At 46.7% G+C, this 16891-nt stretch overlaps 1 protein-coding gene across 2 annotated transcripts in view; it reads left to right on the top strand.

Annotated features, from left to right (window-relative positions):
• GPRC5A (G protein-coupled receptor class C group 5 member A) overlaps positions 1 to 16639 on the top strand; it is a 21521-nt gene extending 4882 nt beyond the window's left edge. The window contains exons 2-5 of one of the 2 annotated variants that reach the window (XM_025402700.1): positions 7792 to 7888; positions 11415 to 12343; positions 15065 to 15123; positions 15430 to 16639. In XM_025402700.1, coding sequence (XP_025258485.1) covers positions 11422 to 12343; positions 15065 to 15123; positions 15430 to 15522 — 1074 coding nt within the window. In that variant the 5' untranslated portion in view covers positions 7792 to 7888; positions 11415 to 11421 and the 3' untranslated portion in view covers positions 15523 to 16639. Of the gene's footprint in view, positions 1 to 7791; positions 7889 to 11170; positions 12344 to 15064; positions 15124 to 15429 lie in introns of those variants that run through there. The other variant, XM_025402701.1, reaches the window with a different exon arrangement.
• Positions 16640 to 16891: the final 252 nt, after the last annotated feature.

The raw sequence follows: 16891 nt of genomic DNA on the forward strand, positions 1-16891 counted from the left end.
TAAAAAAAAAAAAAAAAAAAAAAAAAAGTAGTATACTAGTAGAGGACTTCACTTTATTTTCCTATTTTCTGGAAATTTCATTTCTTTGAATTCTGGGCATAAGAGATTTAGAAGCTATACTCAAAATATTAAGCTTTATTTTTAAAAAATGATTTCCAGTATTTCATTTTATATTCACATTACTCAAGTCTACATGCTTTGTTTAGAGTGACAGGAAGATGGTAATACGCCTAGAGAACTACCTGGAAGTGTACAAATTAGAATGAACACCGTGGTTATACTTGTTTTGATCTGTCTGTGGTGCTATCATGACTTATTTTCTCTCATTATTACATAGAAACTCAATTCATGTTATTCAGATGTTATTCATAAGTTATTGCCATGATTAATCACTTTGATGTCATCAGAATTGGGATGGCTACCCAGAATAGGGGATCCTGGAGATTTCCCTGTAGACACTTTGCATTTATAATTAACCCTTTATCAAAGACAGAGGGATTTCTGTGGGACTTCTCCCTTAAAAGAACTCAGCCTGAGTAGAAATATGAGGATTAACATCAGCACAGATTCATCTTCAAAAAATTTTCCTCGCCATTACTCACACTTGCTAATAAATAACTTGCTTTGGGTAAATATTCAGCACTCAGTCTTAGTCCAAAGCATTTGATCACGAGGTCAGCAGTTCAAGACCATCAGCAATCACTGCATAGAGTACAGAGTAAGGGGGATACCAACAAATACAAGTTTGCTCTATTTTCTTAAGAAGCTTGTTTTCTGATAGGCAGCTCAGCACTGATATTAATTTGTAATATATAACACAGATATGGAAAAACTTGAGTGCCAAGAAATATTTAATTGTAAAAACTATGAAGAGATCAACACATTTAGAGTGCAATAGGATTTCAAGTCCAGGTGTGATGGCTCATGCCTGTAATCCTAGCACTTGGGGAGGCTGAGGCGGGTGGATCACTTGAGCCCAGGAGTTCAAGACCAGCTTGGCCAACATAGCAAAACCCTGCCTCTACTAAAAATATAATAATTAGCCAGGTGTGGTGGCGCATGCTTGTAATCCAAGCTACTTAGGAGGTTGAGGCACAAGAATCACTTTAACCTGGGAGGCAGAGACTGCAGTGAGCTGAGATTGTGCCACTGCACTCCAGCCTGGGCGACAGAGCAAGACTTTGCCTTAAAAAAAAAAAAAAGCTTTAGGATTAATAGTAATAATAATAATAATTCAAAAAACTCATGATAGAGGTTAAATCTTGGGCAAAGTTTTGCAGAAATACGGTAAGTGGATCATAAACAGGAGGGAGAGGATCTTTCTGGTTAGGAGAATAATTCATGTGTTGAGGCAGAGAGCACGAGAAGACCTTAAATGAACCCAAATTCCCTTCCAGACGGAAAATACAGAACTCTAGGAAGATTTGCTTGCCTGGCATAGAGGTGGAGGGTTGCTTGTTTTAGAGACTTCTCAGCAAGCCAATGCTTGAATATATGGTGGTTTACATGGAGAGAGGTTGGGGTCAGGGAGAAAAGCTCTAGAGGTGATGACAGTGATTTAGAGGTGAAAAGGAGGATTGAATTACAATGATGACTACTCACGAAGAGCTATTCTTCCTGACCATGTGACACTGGACATGTACCTTACTCTCTCTCAGTTAGGTTTCTCACCTATAAAATGGGCTGTAGGAATGTTAAATGAGATAATGGTTGTAAAAGCATATAAATGGGCCGGGCGCGGTGGCTCAAGCCTGTAATCCCAGCACTTTGGGAGGCCGAGACGGGCGGATCACGAGGGCAGGAGATCGAGACCATCCTGGCTGACACGGTGAAACCCCGTCTCTACTAAAAAAATACAAAAAACTAGCCGGGCGAGGTGGCGGGCGCCTGTAGTCCCAGCTACTCGGGAGGCTGAGGCAGGAGAATGGCGTGAACCTGGGAGGCGGAGCTTGCAGTGAGCTGAGATCCGGCCACTGCACTCCAGCCTGGGTGACAGAGCGAGACTCCGTCTCAAAAAAAAAAAAAAAAAAAAAAAAAAAGCATATAAATGAGGGAACATGTGTAAAAAACACATAACTGCTCAGCATAGTGCCTGACTCATAATAGGACTCAGGAGGTGACCGTGGTTGTCATTATTCTTACTCATAATTACATCATGACTGTTATTACTACTGCCCGAATGTAGCAATTCGAGAATACAGAGAAAATGAACATGCTAGCAAGTCACACATTTTCAGGGCTGGGCTGGTGCAAAGACACATTTTGACAGAATGGGAGAAATCCCATAGGAAGGGGGAAATCTCATAGGAAGGAAGACAAAGTCAGTTTGTCTTTGCAAGGTTCCAGGCCCTAGGTAGCTGGGATTACAACTACTCGGGAGGCTGAGGCAGATGCTCTGGGAAGGACTGCATAGAATCAGCATGGGCAACCTTCCAGGCCTAGTCATAAGCAACTCTAGACACTTTTCCCATCTCTCTGGTCATGAAGAGGAGTCTCAGGTTAGAAACCCAAAGCGGGAGACTCATCACATGTTCACGTTTGTCCCTGCACAGTGGTCAGTGCTGTGTGTCAGTCAAGGTCACGTCTAGGGTCAGCGCTGCTCCAGGAGCCTCTGGCTTTGTCCTTCAGGCGGGCAGTCCCCTGGAGTGCCTCTTCTTCCGACCCTTCAACCTTACCTCCAGCCCTGGCTTTTAGTTTGGATAGGAGTTTGTGGCACATATTCTTTTAATGACAGGAGATGGGGCAAGAGTGAGGATGAGGGGGAGAAAGAAAGATCTGGAAGTTTTGTACATGAAGCTCCCTATGTACGATGGGTGAACGGTGGAGCTGAACATGAGCTCAGACCACGTAGTTCAGCAGCGCGTCCTGCATTTTATAGATGAGAGGAGGCTTTGAGAGGTCAAGCGACTTACTTGTTCACACAGCCTGGCAGCTGAAGCCCCTTCTCCCTAAAGGGGAGGAGGAACAGAGGGCTTGGCGTTGAGCCCAAGAAGTGACTTATCCCTCATTTTCCTTTCCTCCCTCTTCCTCTTGTTCTTATTCTTCCCTTCCCTCTCCCCCCCTGGTTTTTTAAAGCCTTTCTTTTGAGGCTGGGCATGGTGGCTCATGCCTGTATAATCCCAGCAATTTGGGAGGCCGAGGTGGGTAGATCATCTGATGTCGGGAGGTCGAGACCAGCTTGACCAACATGGAGAAACCCCATCTCTACTAAAAATACAAAATTAGCTGGGTATGGTGGCGCATGCCTGTAATCCCAGCTAGTCGGGAGGCTGGGGCAGGAGAATCACTTGAACCTGGGAGGTGGAGGTTGCGGTGAGCTGAGATCATACCACTGCACTCCAGTCTGGGCAACAGCAGTAAAACTCTGTCTCAAAAAAAAAAAAACATCAACCCCCCCCAAAAAAAAAAAACCCAAAAAACACCTTTCTTTTATGCCTAGATTCATTCCAAAAGGGCTTAAGACAGCAACAAGTGATTCCAGGGTCTCAGCTGTGGGCATCTTTGTGTTACTGGATGGCTGTGTGTTAACTGTTAGCAGCTGGAATAAGTGAAGAGGGTCTCGTTCTAATATTCAAAGTCCTTTGCTCATGCCCATGGCCAGAGGCTACTCATGCTGAAACATTACCATCTCCCTCCAAAGTGCAGGGTTTAGTCACTGAGTACTGGGTGGAGCACATGACTGGATCCCAGTTAATCCCTTCCTGCTTACCAGTAAAACCTCAGGATTCATGCTTTCCTGGGAGCCACCTGTGGCCACTAAGATAGGAGCGGGATGCCGACATGGCCAGGCGCTCCTAATCTCAGACCCAAAGTGCAATTTTTGGCAGCCCATGTGAGAAGGAGGGTGGGAGGAAGGGTGTTTAGACCTAAGGATAGCAGCCTGAGGGTTTGAGAGGAAACCAGGCGCAGCCCATCCTATCCTATCTCACGAGCAGCCCGTCCTCCTCCTGACTCCCCTTACGCCACACACCGAGCGCCATTCTCTTGCTGCCTCATCCATTCTGGTTAGGTACTTACTGAGCATCAGGTGCTAGGCAAGTGGCTGGGGAGAGAGAACTTTTAATGACTCAGACTCCAGTCTCCGCCTGCACAGAACCTTTGAGTCTGGAGGGAAACACAGACTTACTGACAGACTGGGTTGTGTAACAAGTGCTATGGGAGGAAAAGCTGAGAGTGTCTGAGAGTTTATGAGATGTGTGTCTCATCAGACTTGGGCATCAAAAAAACCAAAAAACAAAAAAACCATCCTGGAGGAAAGGACATCTAGTCAAGTGGAGGGGTGGGGTCCATTTGGTCTTTATAGGAGCAAGTTCTTTGTTGACTGGACTCTAGATCTCCCTTCCTTTGACTTTGGTTACAAATAATATCCAAACCACACCACTAGTCTCATTCTCTTTTCTCCTTCCTGCTCCAACCCTTTGCTGCTCTCCCAGGCTGTTTCTCTAGCTCCAGACAGTTCATATTCCTAAATGCTGATCGCTTCTCTTTTCCCTCTCATACGCTGCTTTCTAGAAATCCTTTTCAGTTGTTCAGAAGCCTGTCCTTCTCTTCCAATCCCCTGGTGTCGTTCCCTTACGTGGGTCATTCTCTGGGCAACACAGTAACCTTTCAGTGCGGACTCGCTTATTAATAACTCCAGTGAGTTTTATTTTCCTCTGACTAAATTCAAAGTACTCAGAACATTTTAGACTTGTTAAGCAATCCCTGTCAGCTTAGGGATGGGGTGGGGGAGGCTAACAGAGGTATATTAAGAATGATAATTCCGGGCGCGGTGGCTCACGCCTGTAATCCCAGCACTTTGGGAGGCTGAGACGGGCGGATCACGAGGTCAGGAGATTGAGACCATCTGGGCTAACACGGTGAAACCCTGTCTCTACTAAAAATACAAAAACTAGCCGGGCAAGGTGGCGGGTGCCTGTAGTCCCAGCTACCAGGGAGGCTGAGGCAGGAGAATGGCGTAAACCCGGGAGGCAGAGCTTGCAGTGAGCTGAGATCGCGCCACTGCTCTCCAGTCTGACTCCTGTCTCAAAAAAAAAAAAAAAAAAAGAATGATTTCAAACTAATTAGTTATCCAGATTAAAAATTTACTAAGAAGGTTTTTTTTTTTTAAAGACATTTGTGAGATAATTGGGAAATATGAATCCTAACTACATAGTTGATAATAAAGGATTCTTGTTAGTTATTAAAGTATGGTTAAGAAGGAGTTTTTATATCTTTTAGAGAGACATTCTAGGCTGGACATAGGGGCTCACACCTGTAATCCCAGCACTTTGGGAGGCCGAGGGGGGAGGATCCTTTGAAGCCAGGAGTTCAAGACCAGCCTGGGGAACATAGCAAGACTCCATCTCTACAAAAAATAAAGATTAAAAACATTAGCCAGGTGTGGTGGCATGCACTTGTAGTTTCAGCTTCTTGGTGGGGTGCTGAGGTGGGAAGATACCTTGAGCCCAGGAAGTCAAGGCTCCAGTGAGCCACAGTCACACCACTGCACTCCACCCTGGGCGACAAAATGAGAACCTATCTCAGAAAAAAAAAAGGGCCGGGCATTGTGGCTCACGCCTGCACGCCTGTAATCCCAGCACTTTGGGAGGCCGAGTGGGGCGATCACCTGTGGTCAGGAGTTTGAGACCAGCCTGATCAATATGGAGAAACCCTGTCTCTACTGAAAATACAAAATTAGCTGGGTGTGGTGGTGCATGCCTGTAATCCCAGCTACTCGGGAGGCTGAGGAAGGAGAATCACTTGAACCTGGGAGGTGGAGGTTGCGGTGAACTGAGATCACGCCACTGCACTCCAGTCTGGCAACAAGAGTGAAACTCTGCCTCAAAAAGAAAAAAAAAATACACATACTATTTATAGATAAAATTATATGGTGTCTGGGACTTGCTTAAAAATAGTCTAGGGAGTGGGGTAGGGGATGCAGACGAAACAAAATTGGCCATATAGGAATAATTTTTGAAATGAAGTGCTGGATACATGGGACTCTATTATAAAACTTTCTATAATGAAAGCAAGTTTTTTAAAAAAATGTTTAATATTTTAAAAATAGAGACATGGTCTTATTCTATCTCCCAGGCTGAAGTGCAGTGATGTGATCATAGCTCACTGCAGCCTCAAAATCCTGGGCTCAAGCAATCCTCCTACCTCAGCCTCTTGAGTAGCTGGGACTACAAGTGTGCCCCACTGCACCTGGCTAATTTTTACATTTTTATTTTTCTAGAGACAGTGGTCTCATCATCTTGCCCAGGCTGGTCTTGAACTCCTGGGCTCAAGAGATCGGCCCGCTTTGGTCTTCCAAAGTGCTAGGATTAAAGGCATGAGCCACTGCGCCTGGCCTAAATAATGTTTTAAAGCACTTCAAGAACTGTTTCTCCATTCCCGCTTGCATGATTGGGAGGTGGGAGGTGGAGGTGAAATTTGGGGAAATTGTTTACTTCTTCTCTTTACACCCACTGCCATTGCTCTTGTTGGATCCTGGTCTGTGGGTGCTGTAAGACCCCGAGACACAGCACCCTCTTCCGCAGCTGCACAGGAAGAGGAGCCTGTATCTTCTAGATGGGGGCTCTGCCTTACTGTCTGTCTGTCCAGTACCAGAACTGTTCTTGAGGCAAACACCACATCAATCTCTGTCAAGATTTAGAGTCATCAGGTTCAAAGTCCCTCGTAACGACCAGGTAATTATGATTAACAGCTACTTGTCCACCAACAGTAATACCTGATGGGTGGGGAAGGAGCAGTTGGTAGGGAGGGGCAGGGAGAGGGAGAGATCAAAGGGAAGAGGGAAATACCTTTCCTGCTAGACATCGCCCTGGTGATTAATCTGCCGGGGTGTGGAGAGACTACAGTGAAGTGCACAGGGCCTGAGTTCCTTCCCCACGCGGCCCCTGAGTGAGGCAGTGTCTTCCTCTTCCACATTCACGGTGTAGCCTGGGAGAGCCCTCATACCTCCCCTTTCCCATGTCAAAGAGGGGATCAAAGAGGGGACATTTGTAGGCAAGGCGGATCAGACTTGGGCGCTTGGATTGCAGGGGCTGCCTATGTCTGAACCTCATTTGCCTTTTTCTCCTGTTTCTCGTTCTGCACTGCCCTGTAGATATAGCCCATTCTTTGTGCTCTGCTGGTGGTAGCGATGGCTGTGGTGTAGATTCCAGGAGGCCAGACTGTGCAGGTGACAGACCCACTGTGAGGGAAGGTGGGGGGAGGCCCACGGCCATAGTGACAGGTGCCATCCGTCTCTCTCTTCTACTGTGGTAGGGAACGTGTCTGTTTCCCCCTTTGCCATTGAGTGCTTAGAGCAATGATCAGCACAGAGTGGTGCTTGGTAAATATCTGTTGAATGAATGACTACATACAATAAAGTTAAACTTGGAGAGCCAAATTTATTAAAATTCAGGAAGACTGATTTAAGCTATATCTGGTGTCACTTTAACACACTATACATAATATTGTGATAATATATATTCATATGATATTCTTATGTGTATCATACATATTTATGCATATGCATATATTTTATATATGCATATATTATATATACATATGTGTATATTTTATATATACATATACATATGTGTATATTTTATATATACATATACATATGTGTATATTTTATATATACATATACATATGTATATTTTGCATGTATACATATACATATGTACAATCTTTTCCTACTTGCTATGTGAATTAAATAATTTTGGTAAGATGACTATCTCTTCTAACGGAAAAGATAATTTCGTGGGTTTTTTTTTGTTTTTTTCTTTTGAGACGGAGTTTCATTCTGTCGCCCAGGCTGGAGTGCAGTGGCATGATCCCTGCTTACTGTACCTCCGTCTCCTGGGTTCAAGCGATTCTTCTACCTCAGCCTTCCGAGTAGCTAGGATTACAGGTGCGTGCCACTATGCCCGGCTGATTTTTGTATTTTTAGTAGAGACAGGATTTCACCATGTTGGCCAGGCTGGTCTCAAACTCCCGACCTCAGGTGATCTGCCTGCCTCAGCCTCCCAAAGTGCTGGAATAATAGGCATGAGCCACTGTGCCCGGCCAAGAAGGTTGTTTTTTCTGCTCTAAGGAAAGAGGCAGGATTCAGTGGATGCTTTGTATCTTTTCCTGCTTCCCAACCCAGTTCTTCCTCTTGTTTTGGATTTCTTGCTGCATCATCTCTGTCCCTCTTTAGGGCTGGAGGTGACCTCTGCGAGCCTTCTCTTCCTCTAACTCTGGCCTCTTTCCTGCCACACCATAGTTCTCTTCTAGTCCATTCAAAACTTTTTAATGCCACGTGAACAATCTCATTGGGAAACAAAAAAACTCAAGAAAAAATATTCCATGCCCAAAAAGCACGGAACACAACAAAAAGAATAGTGTAGAAGACACTTAAAGAAGCAATAAAATAATTTGAATGACATTGTTGAGAAACTGGACCTAGAGCTATGTCTAGCCTTGTTGAAGCTCAACGTCTTATTCAACATTGACTTTGGAATTTGCGAGCCACCTGTTTTGAGGAAATGGGGTCACTCCTTTCTCTTTTCCAATTTCCCAATTTATCTTCCCACTTGTGCCCTGAATCCTGAGGATTTAGATTTCCTAGGGGTATGCTCAAGGAGCTGGGTCTACAATTCACACGAAGGTTGTAGGGGCAGAGAAAGAAGCCTTCCGCCTGACAGATTAAGGACAGATATATGGGAAGTAAACTGTTACATGGCCAGTGGATTCCTGATGATCCGAGTAAGCAGATTTCTCGCTTTGTAGATGGTCTATTACTGGGATTTCCTATCCTCCTGGGCTGAACTAGGAGGATGGAACCAGGGTCATAATGAGGCATCTGATGAGGGCAGGGATAGGGAGAGAGAGAAAGAGAGGTAGAGAGGAGAGAGAGGATATCTCAGATCTCATTTTAAGGCTAATTTGAGAGGAGATACCTAGAGTACTTGAGAGCTTGGGTCCTGGCACCAGACGACCTGGATTCAGATCCTGGCTCTGCCATTTCCTGGTTGTATGATATAGGGCATGTAACTCGACTGCTCTCTGCCTCAGTTTCCTCATCTGTAAAATAGGGATAATAGTTTTACCTCATAGGGTTGCTATGAAATGAAGTAAGTAATGTATACATAGAGTGATGAGAAGTCAAAATTCGAGGCTGGGCGGGGTGACTCAACACCTGTAATCCCAGCACTTTGGGAGGCCGAGGCAGGAGGATTGCTTGAGCCCCGGAATTTGAGACCAGCCTGGGTAACATGGTGAAACCCCATCTCTACAAAAAAAACACAAAAATTAGCTGGGTTTGGTGGCGCATGCCTGTAGTCCCAGCTACTCAGGAGGCTGAGGTCGGGGGAGGATGGCTTGAGCCCAGGAGGTGGAGGTTGCAGTGAGTTGAGATCGTGCCACTGCACTCCAGCCTGGGTGACAGAGCGAGGCTCTGTTCCCCCCACCCCCCAAAAAAGGAGTAAAAATTGGAGCCATACTAAAAATGAGCATGTTAGCTATGAAGATTATTTTTTGTTTGATTACCTGCTGTTTATGTGCCATCCAGGACTTTCCTCTTTACAGGTAGCCAATTTAGAGCTGGTTATGACAGACGAGACCCCTTTCATAACTTTTTGGAATTAATGGAGCCATCTTTATACATCTTAAGGAGGAGGCGGGCGCGGTGGCTCCCACCTGTAATCCCAGCACTTTGGGAGGCCGAGACGGGTGGATCACCTGAGGTCGGGGGTTTAAGACCAGCCTAGCCAACATGCAGAAACCCCGTCTCTACTAAAAATACAAAATTAGCTGGATGTCGTGGCGCATGCCTATAATCCCAGCTACTCAGGAGGCTGAGGCAGGAGAATTGCTTGAACCCAGGAGACGGAGGTTGCAGTGAGCCAAGATCGTGCCATTGCACGTCAGCCTGGGCAAAAAGAGCGAAACTCTGTCTCCAAAAAAAAAAAAAAAAAAACAAATCTTAAGGAGGAGGGGCAGAATCATTCTGAGACCACAGAGCCTAAGAGGAGGACGCAGCCACTGGCTCAGAAGGGAATGCTTGGCCTTCTGTAGAAAAATCTACCATTCAGAGACCATCCTGGTGAACACGGTGAAACCCCATCTCTACTAAAAATACAAAAAAAAAAAAAAAGTTAGCCGGGCGTGGTGGTGGCGTGGTACCAGCTCCTCGGGAGGCTGAGGCAGGAGAATCACTTGAACCCGGGAGGTGGAGCTTGCAGTGAGCCGAGATTGTGCCACTGCACTCCAGCCTGGGTGACAGAGCAAGACTCCATCTCAAAAAAAAAAAAAAAAAAAAGAGAAAAATCTACCATCCAGATGACTCCTCTTAACCATGAGAGACTAGGATGCTTACAAATAACTGGATCAGGGCCAAAGGTAGAGGCTGCGAAATTATGATTAAAGTGTTAACTTCAAGCTTAGATAGTTCCATGTTCACTAATTCCTAAGAAAACACTAGCAAAAAAATATCAGGATCCCTGGCAGGTTATTTGTAACATATATATATATATATATTTCAAGAGACAGGGTCTTGCTCTGTTGCCCAGGCTGGGGTGCGGTGATGTGATCATTGCTCACTGCATCCTTGAACTCCTGGGCTCAAGCGATCTTCCCACCTCAGCCTTTTGAGTAGCTGGGACTACAGGTGCGTGCCACCATGCCCAGCTAATTTTTCTTTTCTTTTTTTCTTTTTTTTTTTTTGAGACGGAGTCTTGCTCTGTCGCCCAGGCTGGAGTGCAGTGGCCGGATCTCGGCTCACTGCAAGCTCCGCCTCCCGGGTTCACGCCATTCTCCTGCCTCAGCCTCCGGAGTAGCTGGGACTACAGGCGCCCGCCACCTCGCCCGGCTAGTTTTTTGTATTTTTTAGTAGAGACGGGGTTTCACCGTGTTAGCCAGGATGGTCTCGATCTCCTGACCTCGTGATCCGCCAGTCTCGGCCTCCCAAAGTGCTGGGATTACAGGCTTGAGCCACCGCGCCCGGCCCTAATTTTTCATATAAAGATGGAGTCTTGTTACGTTGCCCAGTCTGGTCTCAAACTTCTGAGAGCAAATGATCCCGTTGCCTCAGCCTCCCGAGGTGCTGGGATTATAGTAGCATGAGCCAACACGTCCAGCCCTGTGAAGTTTTTTGAAATTAAGCTTCAAAATACCTCTTCAGAGTGTTCAGGTTCTCTGGCTTTAAGGTAACTATTAAGATAGTTCAACTGGGGGAAGGGACACATGAGATTTCTTCCTGTTCTTCAACAGGTTTTAGAATTTACTACAGGAGATAGGGGAAAGTTAGTAGCTTTACTTAATGTAGTAAGCTCAAAGTCAAAACCCTGGCTAAACATGCAAAATTGGTTTCCTAATTCTTTTTTAGTCTTCTATGTCTGAGGACTGTGTTAGGAGACTCACCACCTTCTCCCCACACCAACATTCCTTTTCTGCAGGTCCAGAATGGCTACAACAGTCCCTGATGGTTGCCGCAGTGGCCTGATATCCAGGTACCACAGACTTTGTGATAAGGCTGAAGCTTGGGGCATCGTCCTAGAAACGCTGGCCGCAGCCGGGGTTGTGACCTCGGTGGCCTTCATGCTTGCTCTCCCACTCCTCGTCTGCAAGGTGCAGGACTCCAACAGGCGAAAAATACTCCCGACTCAGTTTTTCTTCCTCCTGGGTGTGCTGGGCATCTTTGGCCTCACCTTCGCCTTCATCATCAGACTGGACGGAAGCACGGGGCCCACACGCTTCTTCCTCTTTGGGATCCTCTTCTCCATCTGCTTCTCCTGCCTGCTGGCTCATGCTCTCAATCTGACCCAGCTCGTCCGGGGGAGGAAGCCCCTCTCCCTGTTGGTGATTCTGGGTCTCGCCGTGGGCTTCAGCCTCGTCCAGGATGTCATTGCTATTGAATATATTGTCCTGACCATGAATAGGACCAACGTCAATGTCTTTTCTGAGCTTTCCGCTCCTCGTCGCAACGAAGACTTTGTCCTCCTGCTCATCTACGTCCTCTTCTTGATGGCGCTGACCTTCCTCATGTCCTCCTTTGCCTTCTGTGGTTCCTTCACGGGCTGGAAGAGACATGGGGCCCACATCTACCTCACGATGCTCCTCTCCATTGCCATCTGGGTGGCCTGGATCACCCTGCTCATGCTTCCTGACTTTGACCGCAGGTGGGATGACACCATCCTCAGCTCTGCCTTGGCTGCCAATGGCTGGGTCTTCCTGTTGGCTTATGTTAGTCCTGAGTTTTGGCTGCTCACAAAGCAACGAAACCCCATGGATTATCCTGTTGAGGATTCTTTCTGTAAACCTCAACTCATGAAGAAGAGCTATGGTGTGGAGAACAGAGCCTACTCTCAAGAGGAAATCACTCAAGGTACAGACACAGCCTGGCTAGGCAGAGAATCCCTTGTAGAAAGGTGGGGGAGAATCATAGGATGTTCTAACTGTAAGGAACATGCAAGATTTTCCAGATTATACTCTTGATAGACTAGGTAAGTTCCTTAAGGCTCAGATCTTTCTTAAAATCATCCAGCCTGTTAGAGACAAGTAGAACAAGAAGCTGGCCTCTGGATCTTTACTGAGTACTTTGTACAATTGGTGTAGACAGGGGAGAGCCCTCTTCACTTCCCCTTCCTTGTGGTGTAATTTCCTGTGGGGCAGAACACCTCAGAGCTTTCTGTGCATCAAAATAAGATGCAGCAAAGAAATAGAAAAGGGATAACGAGACAAATTCCCAGCAATAAGTAGGTGAGATTGTGTTTTTTGTAAAAGATAACGAGGCATTCCTTCCAGAAATGTAGAGCCTTTGTAGATTTCAGTGCATGAAACCAAGCCATGATTTCCTGCAGTGATCACAGAGCAGAGAAGGGAGAAAGCCCTTTTATCACAAACCAGCAGGAAGTCTCCTTAAAATTGGTAAGGATTCTGGTTTAGTGCAAAGAACCACATTTTTTTGTGTGTGCTTCTGGGCCCATGGGAAGGAACAGATCATAGCTGACATACAAGAATCAAATGATTCAGGCCAGGCATGGTGGCTCACGCCTGTAATCCTAGCACCCTGGGAGGCTGAGGTGGGAGGATTGCTTGAGCCCAGAAGTTTGAGACCAACTTGGGCAAAATAGCAAGACCTCATCTCTATTAAAAAAAAAAAAAAAAAAAAAAAAGAATCAAATGATTTTGCTCTTGTCTGGAGTTGTGAGAAGCCAGATATTCTCGTGTTGTTTTCATAAGCAAAAGAGGCTAAACTGATGGCCAGAAAGTGCCCCTGCTCATAGGGACCTAATCATTGGTCTCCAGGGTTACCCTGACCTTTAAGTCTAATCACAGGGAGTGGGTGGTTTTGGGATAGGAATGAGGAACCTCCAAGGCCACGTTCTTAGCGCCAGCTAAAAATAGGTCTTTCCTTTGCTCTTAAGCCTGAGGTGTGGAACTTCCTGGTGCTACTCACTGCAACTGTGGTCCCTTTCTAGGGCACTTGGAAGTCTGAAGGGAGGTTATTGAACCACCCAGCCCCTCCTGTCTGTTCCGTGGCTTCACTCCATCACCTCACTCCTGGACTTCCTGTTCTCATTCACTGACGAGTCTTCCTTCCTTCCTTCATTTTATGGACCACTGTCAGCTTTCTCCCTTAAAATGCTGCTCTGGCCTCCATGCTTTGCTGCTCACTTTCCTCCCTGGGTCCCATGATCCACCCCATCCCATCAAATCCTTCCTGAGCCCTTCCACAGTTGGAACCAACAACCTCTGAAGCTTTCCTCTCAGTCCAGATAAACCAAGTCACCGCGCTTTCCTGCCTGTGCCCGTGCTCCAGGTGTGCCTGTCCTCTGCCTGGCGTAGCTGTCTCCCTCTTCTGCCCTTCTCCAGGATCAGGCATTCCCCAGTTACCCCTGGTACTCATTCCACCCTGTGCATCTGTAGGACTTTGAAATGCTCTTATCAGTGTCTGTCTCATTTCATTGTTATTTATGGGCCTGTCATATGTTCCTCACTCTCCAGCGTCAGCTGCAAGGAGGGATCATTCTGGTTAATCCTTATGTGCTTCACGATCTGTTACATAAAGGTGTTTAAGTGTTTACTCAGCAAATTGGGCAGGTAAATTTGGTGGGAAATAAACGAATTGCTTTGAATTGCATTCATGATGATTGCATGTGTTTATCCTTCTTTCCCAAGCCTCTGATTTTCCCCAAATACACAGAAAACAGTTGCTCATCAATCCTGCCTCTTCCCAAAGAAAATGATACAAATATGTACATATTTTCCTTGTCAGGCAGTTAAGGAAATAGGTAAATCCCCAGTGAGATTCACTGTAGGTACACCCCGGCCAGATTTATATCTGAAATGACTGGTTTTTATGACTTTTCTTTTCTTTTCTTTTCTTTTCTTTTTTTGAGACGGAGTCTTGTGTCGCCCAGGCTGGAGTGCAGTGGTGCGATCTCTACTCACTGCAAGCTCCGCCTCCTGGGTTCATGCAATTCTCCTACCTCAGCCTCCCAAGTAGCTGGGACTACAGTCTCCCACCACCACGCCCAGATAATTTTTTGTATTTTTAGTAGAGATGGGGTTTCACCATGTTGGCCAGGATGGTCTTGATCTCCTGACCTCGTGATCCGTCTGCCTCGGCCTCCGAAAGTGCTGGGATTACAGGCATGAGCCACCACGCCCGGCTTAATTTTTTGTATTTTTAGTAGAGACAGAGTTTCACCGCGTTAGCCAGGATGTTCTCGATCTCCTGACCTTGTGATCTGCCTGCTTCGGTCTCCCAAAGTGCTGGGATTACAGGCATGAGAGCCACCGTGCCCGGTTCATTTTCAAATGTGCTTTTGAAATGGTCCTAGGATGAGGTGGCGCTCTGGTGAAGTTCTGAAAAAGGGTGTCCCTAGTCATTATAGTTATTCATTCATTCAACCACTATTGTGTTTGCTTTGTGCCTGGTCCTAGGCTTGGGGACCTAGTCTCTCTCCCTGCAAGAAACTTAAGGTCTGCTGGAGAGACAGGCAGTTAAATGGGCAAGATGTCACATTGTGATCAGTGATACAACGGGGTGAACACAGGTGGGGGCCCCAGTGCTTTCATTTCTCCTCTCCCTCTGTTTCAGGTTTTGAAGAGACAGGGGACACGCTCTATGCCCCCTATTCCACACATTTCCAGCTGCAGGTACGTGATTTTTTTTTCTCCCTCTTCATCAAAGGCATTAGCCCCTCAGGAACACTGATCCTTTGGAAACAGGCGATATTGCCATTCTGATGGCCCCTAGATGGCCACTTGAAGGAATGATGGGTCTTCTTTCCTCTAATTGGCCTCATGGGGTTAGTGGGGAAGAAGGAGAGCTTGGCATAGAGAGGACTTGGGGGTGGGAGGCCTGGGAGAAGGGGAAGGAATTGAGACTCCTGCCCAGACTGGAGACCTGTTGAGATGGCAGGAACTGGAGTGGGTTTCACGATATGATTGTTTCTTTTTCATAACCAGCCTCCCCAAAAGGAATTCTCCATCCCACGAGCCCACGCTTGGCCGAGCCCTTACAATGACTACGGAGGAAAGAAAGAGGGCAGCTAACTCTGTCCTGAAGACTGGGACAAACACAGCTGGGCGGCAGATCCAGCGGGAGCTCAAAGGGATGTGGGCGAAATCTTGAGTCTTCTGAGAAAACTGTACAAGATGCTACGGGAAGAGCTTGCCTCCCTCCCACGTCAACCACAATTCTTCCATGCTGGGGCTGATGTGGACTAACACGACTCCAGTTCTTAGCGGCCTGTGGTGTTTTTTTTTTTTTTTCTCATCCTTAGGATACTTCTTTTAAGTGGGAGTCTCAGGCAACTCAAGTTTAGACCCTTACTCTTTTTGTTTGTTTTTTGAAACAGGATCTTGCTCTGTCACCCAGGCTTGAGTGCAGTGGTGTGATCACAGCCCACTGCAGCCTTGACCTCCCGTGCTCAAGCAGTCCTCCCATCTCCGCCTCCCAAAGTGCTGGGACTATAGGCATGAGCCACAGCTCCCGGCCTAGACCCTTACTCTTGCTGTTACTTTCCATGGACTAAAGGTCTGGTCATCTGAGCGCACGTTGGCTCACACAGCTCTAGGGGCCTGCTCCTCTAAGTCACAGTGGCTTTTGTGAGGATTGCTTGGCCCAGAGCAGACCTGCACATCTGAACAAAAACAGCACAGGCCTGTCTCTCAACCCACTGGCCTGAATCTACACTGGAACCAACTTGCTGGCACCCCCGCTCCCCAACCCTTCTTGCCTGGGTAGGCAAGGCTAAAAGATCACCCTACATTTACTCATCTCTCTGGTGCTGCCCCACATTGGGCCTCAGCAGCTCCCCAGCACCAATTCACAGGTCACCCCTCTCTTCTTGCACCGTCCCCAAACTTGCTGTCAATTCCCAGATCTAATCGCCCCCTACGCTCTGCCAGGGATTCTTTCAGACCTCACTGGCACAGGTCCAGTTGCTCCTTGTCAGGAGAATTTGCAGATCATTCTTACTCTAAATTCCTGGGGCTACTTCTCTGTCTTGCACCCCAGCCTCTGTAAATAGATTTACTGCATTCACAGCTGCATTCTGTAAGAGGGCGTGGTCTCCTAACAGAGGAGTGTTCATTGTGTAATAAGTTATTCACCTGAGTATGCAATAAAGATGTGGTGGCCACTCTTTCACGGTGGTGGCAGCAGTTACCAGTAGTGAGCATTGGACGCTGGGGGAGAGAACACGGGCTGCCCTGCGAGCTTCATGTTGGAGCTGAAGTTCAAGTTCACTTCCTTTGGCTTTGTACTTGACCCTTCTTCATGTGTCTGTCCTGTTGCCTCTAAAACAAGTGTGTTTCCCCTAATTTTTGAGGTTGTCATTGGTGAGAGAGCCAGGATCGTCATGGGGCCTGAGGTTTTACTCCAGCAAGGCAGAGGAGTGGCAACCTTGGCTTGGGGTTT

Source organism: Theropithecus gelada, chromosome 11 (genome assembly GCF_003255815.1).
Source record: "Theropithecus gelada isolate Dixy chromosome 11, Tgel_1.0, whole genome shotgun sequence".
In the NCBI taxonomy this organism is placed as follows: domain Eukaryota; kingdom Metazoa; phylum Chordata; class Mammalia; order Primates; family Cercopithecidae; genus Theropithecus; species Theropithecus gelada.